We start from the raw sequence: 8020 nt of genomic DNA, 5'->3' as shown, positions 1-8020 counted from the left end.
GTGTAACCCATCCCTTGTCCAGTGGATTTTCCCGAACCAGAAATTAAACCAACCCAGGTCTCCCGCATTTCAGGCAGATTCTTTATCAGCAAAGCTACGAGGGAAGCCCATAGCTCTTAACACTTGGCAAGTATTCTTCTCCATTTACAATACTGAAGAAAATGACAGGATTCCTAAATGGCACAGTGGTAAAGAATCTACTTGCAATGCAGGAGATCTGAATTTGATCCTTGGGTCGGGAAGACCCCTGGAGAAGGAAATGGCAAACCACTCCAGTATTCTTGCCTGGGAAATCTCATGGACAGAGGAGCCTGGTGGGTCACAGTCCATAGGGTCACAAGAGTAGGACATAACTTAGCAACTAAACAATAACAAGAAAATGATGAGGCAGAAAAGCAAATTTCACCTTAAACAAAAACAAAAACATGCTCCAAATCTACTTTAATTCCAAGAGATTTATCTAGATTGAACAGTATTATTTTCTACTATTTCTAGTTGTACAGTAAAGCAAGTAGTGAAACAACTTTCGTAATATACTATACAGATTATTTCTTTTATAAATGTTATTTTATCTATATAGTAATATATATTTTCATAAATTATGAATGACCTGATTCCATTAAAAGTTTCCGCAAATGTGAAAAAATCTTATTTGTCAATTCATGACAATAAAAAAAAAAAGATTAATAACTTTCTTCCACAGAGAAAAGTGGGTGTAGAGACCAGTTCTGACAGCGTTTCACATGGTAAAGATTCAAAAAGTCTAATAAACAGCCCCCTTTCCAGGGGAAAAAAAAATTTCAATGTGATCTTCCTTTGAACTGTTCAGTAACCCCAGGTGATTTTTAAGTTGGGAGGCAGATTACTGGCAATAAGTTCATCAAATTTAGATCTATCCTGAACAGGCACAGTATAGAAATCAAGAACATCTCTAACCCTGCACATCTGGTGAAGCCTGGAGTTAGGTACTGCATGGCCCAAGTCATCAGCTAAACGTGCTAAGAAGCTGAACTTCATGTGAACATCTTCCAGGGAGATCTCCTGCCAACTGGTAGGAACAGATGAACCAAAAACTTCTTTGACATGAGATTCCAAACGACTCTGGAGATCTTTAGGTGGTATGTATGCTTGGCTTCGTAAGGGTGGACACACCAAGATAGGTTCTTTCTTCACCTCTTCTACTGTCTCAGCTACCATTGGCTGTTTCTCTTTTCTGGAGGGATCAAAAACAAATAAGTGAATCTTCAGTTCACTGCATTAACGAAATTGACAAGTTGACCAACACCAGACCTAATTTTGCCCAACAATCTAAATCAATATACTGCACATTTATTACTTATTCTTAACTCTTTCTGGGTTCTGTTGAGAGAATTAAATAGGTCTCTGCCCTTATAAATTCATAGTTGAACTCAACTGGCACAAAGAGAAAACAAAAGCTAACTTCAGATTTTACATGCCCTAAGAATTTCCAGGAATGGATGAAGATGGTAAATCCTCTGGAGTTTCTGGTCCTCCCAGATCCAAACCCAATCTACCTAACCTCATTTCCCACTAATATCTTATATACATTATATGCCCTACTCAAACTGAATTACCTTCTGATTCCCACTCTTCTGATATCACATTAGCTCAAGTTATACCCTACCTGAAGTATCTATTTTTCACCTCCAATTACAGAATTCTTAATCCATCCTTTAAGTTCTAGGACAAAACTCTTCTCTCAAGCTTTACTTGATTTCCTCAATCAAATATAACTGTAAGCTCCTCTGCTTTCTCATAGCACTTTTTACAAAAGTGAAGTATAATTGATTTACATGTTGTGTTAGTTTCAAGTGTACAGCAGTGATTCAGTTTTGAATCTATATATGTGTAGGGCTGCCCTGGGGGCTCAGATGGTAAAGCGTCTGTCTGCAATGCAGGAGACCCAGGTTCGATCCCTGGGTTGGGAAGATCCCCTGGAGAAGGAAATGGCAGCCCACTCCAGTATTCTTGCCTGGAAAATCCCATGGACGACAGAGCCTGGTAGGCTACTGTCCATGGGGTTGCAAAGAGTCGGACATGACTGAGCAATTTCATTCATTCATGTGTATATTGTAGTGTGTGTACGTTAATCCCAAACTCCTAATTTATCCCTCCCCTCCTTTCCCCTTTGGTAACCATAAGTTTGCTTTCTATGTCTGTGAGTCTGTATCTGCTTTGTAAATAAGTTCATCTTTTTTTTTTTTAAGATCCCACATATATCACAGCACTTAATATTGTTCTCAAAGCACACCTCATTCCACCTGAGTTTTAATTTTATTTACATTCTACTTCTTACTAAATCAGGATTTTTCAGCACAAGCGCTACTGACATTTTGGACCAGATAATTTTTTATTGTGGGAAGCTGTCCTGTTCACTACAGGTTGCTCAGCAGCACCCCTGGCCTCTCCCCACTAAATTCCAGTAGCACTCCTGTCCTCCAAGTCATAATAACCAAAAGACATTGTCAAATGTCCCTGGTGGACAAAACTGTCCCCAGTTAAGAATCACTGTGTCAGATTATAAACTTGAATACAGAGATGTGTTTAGGAGTCCTTTAAAATAGCTTGTATAACTATTACACATGGCCCAATGTGAGGGAGTCTGTCTTTACATATTATTTCAGTGCTTAATATCTGTTCATAAACTAACTCCTGCTTCCTATGGAGCTATCATCTGATTGGGATCAGTCATCACAACAGAAATTGGAGGGTATCAGAAATGGACAACATTAGTCAAGGATGATTTATAATGCTATTCCCCTATATCTATTCAAAGACTCTTCTAGTTACTGATCCCTCTTTCTACGTCAATTCTTTATCAATTTCTCCCTATCTACTATTCTCATGACACACAAATATGCTGTAGTATTTCCCATCTTTAAAGGAAATAACCTCCAGATTCCATGTTCCACTCCAGCTGCCTTTACAACAAACTTCTCAAGAGTTGCCTACACAACTTCTGTACCTCCTGACCTCCCACTTTCTCTTGAAACTACTTGTTTCACAACTCATCGCAATGAAATGTAGTCTATTCCCTTCATCTCAGTAATCTCTTATACAGGTATACTTCATCTTATAGCACTTCATAGATACTGTGTTGTTTTTTTTTACAAACTGAAGGTCTGTGGCAACCCTGCAACCATCAAGTCTATGGGCACCATGATTCCAACAGCATTTGCTCACTTAGTGTCTGTGACATCTTCAGAATTCTCACAATACTTCAAACTTTTTCAATATTTTATTTGTTATGGTGATGACCAGTGATCTTTGATTTACTATTGTAATTGTTTTGTAGTGTCACAAACCATGCTCCTACAGACAAAACTTAACTGACGAATATTGTGCGTGTTCTCACTGCTCCACCAAGTGCTCTCCCCCTCTTCTTGGACCACCCTACTCCCTGAGGTACAACAATACTGAAATTAGGTCAATTAACCCCACAAGAGCCTATAATTATGTGTTCAAGTGAATGGAAGAATTGCCCATCTTTTACTTTAAATCAAAAGCTAGAATGATTAAGCTGAGTGAAGGCATGTCAAAAGCCAAATTAGGCTGAAAACTAGGACTTCCAGCTAAACAGTTAGCCAAGTCATGAATGCATAGAAAAAGTTCCTGAAGGAAATTAAAAGTATGACTCCAATGCACATACAAATATTAAAAAGCAAAACAGCTTTATTCCTGATGTGGAAAAAGTTTTAATGGTCTGAACAGAAGATCAAACTAGCCACAATATTTCCTTAAGTCAAAGTCTAGTCCAGATCAGGCCCCCAATGCTATTCAATTCAATGAAGGCTGAAAAGGTGAGGAAGCTGTAAGTGGAAGCAGTGACAGATTTCATTTTCTTGGGCTCCAAAATCACTGTGGATGGTGACTGCAGCCATGGAAGTTAAGACACTTGCTCCTTGAAAGGAAAGCTATGACAAAACTAGATAGCATATTAAAAAGCAGAGACACTTTGCTGACAAAGGTCAAAGCTATAGTTTTTCCAGTAGTCATGTATGGATGTGAGAGCTGGACCATAAAGAAGGCTGAACACTGAAGAACTGATGCTTTCAAATGGTGGTGTTGGAGGAGAGTCTTGAGAGCCCCTTGGACTGCAGAGATCAAACTAGTTAATCCTGAAGGAAATCAACCTTGAATATTCATTGGAAGGACTGCTGCCGAAGCTAAAGCTTCAGTACTTTGCCCACCTGATGCAAAGAGCTGCCTCACTGGTAAAGACCCTGATCCTGGGAAAGATTGAAGGCAAAAGGCGAAGGCGGTGGCAGAGGATGAGATGGTTAGATAGTATCACCGACTCAATGGATATGAATCTGAGCAAACTCTGAGACAAAGTAAAGGATGGGGCAGTCTGCATGCTGCAGTCCATGGGGTAGCAAAGAGTGGGACAGGACTTAGTGACTGAACAACAGGAGAGGTTGGTTCACGAGGTTTAAGGAAAGAAGCTGTCCCTGTAACATAAAAGTGCAGGGTGACACAGCAACTACAAGTTGTACCAAGTTATCCAGAAAATTTAGCTAAGGTAACGAAGGTGGCTACACTAAACAATTGATTTTCCTTGTAGACAAAACAGGCTTCTATTGAAAAATGCCATCTAGAACTTTTATAGACAGAAGAAAATCAATGCCTGACTTCAAAGGACAGGCTTACGCTGCTAGAGGCTAACATAGCTGGTGACTTGAAGTTAAAATCAATGCTCATTTACCATTCTGAAAATCCGAGGGCCCTTAAGAATTATGCTAAATCTACCAGGCTTGTGTTCTATAAATCCAACAACAAAGCCTGGAAGACAGAACATCTGCTTACAACAAGTTTTACTGTACATGTACAGTTGAGACCTATCACTCAGAAAAAGATTCCTTTCAAAATATTACTGCTCATTTAACAATACACCTGGTCACCTAAGTAAGCTCCCTGATGGAGATATACAAGATTAATGTTTTCATGCATGCCAACACAACTTCCACTCTGCAGTCCATGGAGCAAGGAATGAGCTTTACTTTCAAGTTTTATCATTTAAGAAACACATTTTTTAAGGCTATAGCTGCCATAGACAATGATTCCTCTGATGAATCTGGGCAAAATCAGCTGAAAATGTTCTAAAAATAATTCATCAATCTAGATGCCATTGAGAATAGTCATGATTCATGAAAGTGAAAGTTGGTCAGTTGTGTCCAACTCTGCAACCCCAGACTATACAGTCCCTGGAATTCTCCAGGCCAAAATACTGGAGTGGGTAGTCATTCCCTTCTCCAGGGTATCTTTCCAAGCCAGGGCTCGAAACCAGGTCTCCGGCATTGCAGGCAGATTCTTAACCAGCTGAGCCACTAGAGAAGCCCGTTCATGATTCATGAGAAGAGATCAAAAGAGTAACAGAAATTTGGAAGAAACCAATTCTAACCCTCATGAATGATTTTTAGGGGTTCAAGATATCGGTGAAGAAGTAATTGCAAATATAGAAGGAATAGCAAGAGAACTAGAATTAGAAGTGAATCCTCAGACATAACTGAATTGCTGCAATCTCTGGTGGCTCAGACGGTAAGGAATTTGCCTGCAGTGCAGGAGACACAGATTCCATCCCTGAGTTGGGAAGATTCCCCCGGAGAAGGGAATGGCTACCCACTCCAATATTCTCGCCTGGAGAATTCCATGGACAGAGGAGCCTGGCAGGCTACAGTCCATTGGGTTGCAGAGAGTCGGAAACAACTGAGGAACTAATGCGTTCAGTTTCAGGATAAAACCTCATCACTGAAGAGCTGTTCCTTAGGAACGAGCAAAGAAAATAGTTTCCTGAGATAGAATCTACTCCTGGTAAAAATACTGTGAGGACTGTTGAAAAGACAACAAAGGACTGAGAATATTACACCAACTTAGTTGATAAAGAAGGGGCAGAGTTTGAGAGAATTGATTTTAATACTGAAAGAAGTTCTACTGTGGGTAAAATGCTATCAAACAGCATTACATGCTACAGAGAAATCACTCATGAGAGGAAGAGTCAATCAACGCTGCAAACTTCCTTTTTGTGTTACATTAAGAAATTACCAGACACCCCACCCTTCAGCAACCAACACCCTGAACTATCCTTTGCCATTAACATCAAAGCAAGACTCTCCACTATCAGAAAGATTATCTCTCTCTGAAGGCTCAGATGATGGTTAGCAATTTTTAGCAATAAACTATTTTTTAACTAAGATATGTTTATTGTTTTCTTAGACATAATGCTATTGCACATTAAACACTACAGTATGGTGTAAGCGTAACTTTAAATGTACTGGGAAACCCCAAAATCTGTATAACATGCTGAGATACTTGCTTTATCACAGCAATCTGGAAACAAACTTCAGCAACTCCAAGGTATGCCTGTACTGCTCTAGTTTTCTTCATAATTTACCACTTTTTGAAATTATACTTGTTCACTTTTTCCTCCACCAAAACATGCTTTATGAGGACAAAGATTTGGTTTATCTTATTACAACTGCATTCCTCACATTTAGACAGTAGACACTCTAGGAATACTTGTTAAATGAGTCATTGAAACAAACTTGAAGGAGATTTAAGAGATAATAATAAATACTAGCCAAAATATACAGAAAACAAGGACTTCCCTGGTGGTGCACTGGATAGGAATCCACCTGCCAATGCAGGTGACATGGGTTAGATCCTTGGTATGGAAACATCCCACATGCCAAGGAGCAACTAAACCCATGCGCCACAATTATTGAGCCTATGCTGTAGAGCCCAGGAGTTACAACTCCTGAGCCTACATGCTACAACTCCTGAAGCCCGGGCACCTAGTCTGTGCTCCACGAGAGAGAAGCCACCGCAATGAGAAGCCCACACAAGGGAGCGAAGAGCTGAGCTGCCCTGACTCGCTGTGACTACAGAAGCCTGAAAGCAGCAAGGAAGCCCTAGTGCAACCAAAAACTAAATAAACAAATCACATATAAAAAAAGAATCAAAACAAAATGGAACAGAAGGAAAGCTAATAAAACATGAGCTGATGAGAAAAATCCCTTTGGGTTGAAGTTTTTCTTGGAAACTTATTGAGCGTTTACACTGTTTCTTGAGGTTCCTACAAATCTTCATCTCCTAACACTAAGTCACAGACATTTCACTTGTCTAAGTCACATGTCTAAGTCATGTCCTAACACTAAGTCACAAAATTTCACTTGGCCCTGCAGAAAAAGCAGCAGATGGGAGAGTTAAGAGACCGGGATTCCAGATCCAGCCCTGTCATTAACTTGCTTTCTGACTTTTAGCAAAATATTGCTATTTCCTTCCGGTGCTGGCTCGGTTTCCTCTTGCCAGAGTACTCATGCTCTGTGAAGGGACTCTGTTTCGCGGCTGCATCCTATATAAAGAAATGCTGAGCCAGGACAGTTGTTTAATAGCTATTTGAGTAAATCAATGAGCGGACAAAATGAGGACACTGCACCCTGAATGTTTCTTTAGTTCAGCGAACACCTTCACATTCATGTTCTAAGTTGCCTGTCCTAAAACAGTCATTTGTTTCCTGACACCACATTATACTCCGCGTCTGGAACACGTGGTCAGTAAGTATGGTTTACCTAATAAATTAACAGGTGAAACAGAAGAAGGGGGCGGTATTTCGGTTCTAAGATGAGTAAACTGAGGGCACACGAAGTAAGTGGACCCCACCACTCGCGGAAACAGGAGCTGAAGCTTCTGAACGCAGAACCCTCACGCACTTTCTCGTCCTTTCCCCGGTAAAGCGCAGGACCACGGTCCCGTCTTAAGTTCATCATTCTCAGTTCCTCTCCTTACTTTCTGTGAACATGACCCACGGTCTAACCTTCCGCTTTACCTGAGTCGAGACCAAAATGCTCTGCTTGGCGCCCCTGAAGCTACCCCTGTGAAGCTTTTTCTGCAAACGCCGGCCACCCAGAGCGCCGCCATCTTCGGGGAGACCTTGGTGACAGAGCTCCACCCCCAGGCGGCAGCGGCACGCGAAGATCAGCCAATAAAATGTAAGCTTAGT

At 40.6% G+C, this 8020-nt stretch overlaps 1 protein-coding gene across 1 annotated transcript; it reads right to left on the bottom strand.

The window, feature by feature from the left end:
• Window positions 1–426: 426 nt before the first annotated feature.
• Window positions 427–7978, bottom strand: MRPL50 (mitochondrial ribosomal protein L50). Its single transcript, XM_069575551.1, has 2 exons — window positions 7847–7978; window positions 427–1213 (listed from the first exon to the last, which is right to left on the bottom strand). The coding sequence occupies exons 1-2, from the start codon at window positions 7936–7938 to the stop codon at window positions 826–828; spliced, it is 480 nt and encodes a 159-aa protein (XP_069431652.1). The 5' UTR covers window positions 7939–7978; the 3' UTR covers window positions 427–825.
• Between the last annotated feature and the right edge of the window lie 42 nt (window positions 7979–8020).

Source organism: Ovis canadensis, chromosome 2 (assembly GCF_042477335.2).
Source record: "Ovis canadensis isolate MfBH-ARS-UI-01 breed Bighorn chromosome 2, ARS-UI_OviCan_v2, whole genome shotgun sequence".
NCBI classification, from domain to species: domain Eukaryota; kingdom Metazoa; phylum Chordata; class Mammalia; order Artiodactyla; family Bovidae; genus Ovis; species Ovis canadensis.
The sequence above is the reverse complement of the archived record's forward strand: the minus strand, read 5'-3'. Positions and strand labels throughout refer to the sequence as shown.

Bases quoted from the DNA above. Each gene is read 5' to 3' on its own strand.
- MRPL50 (XM_069575551.1), bottom strand. From the start codon at position 7,938: ATGGCGGCGCTCTGGGTGGCCGGCGTTTGCAGAAAAAGCTTCACAGGG. The intron at 1,214-7,846 runs GTAAAGCGGAAG...TGATCCCTCCAG, and splicing joins GCATTTTGGTCTCGACTCAG to AAAAGAGAAACAGCCAATGG.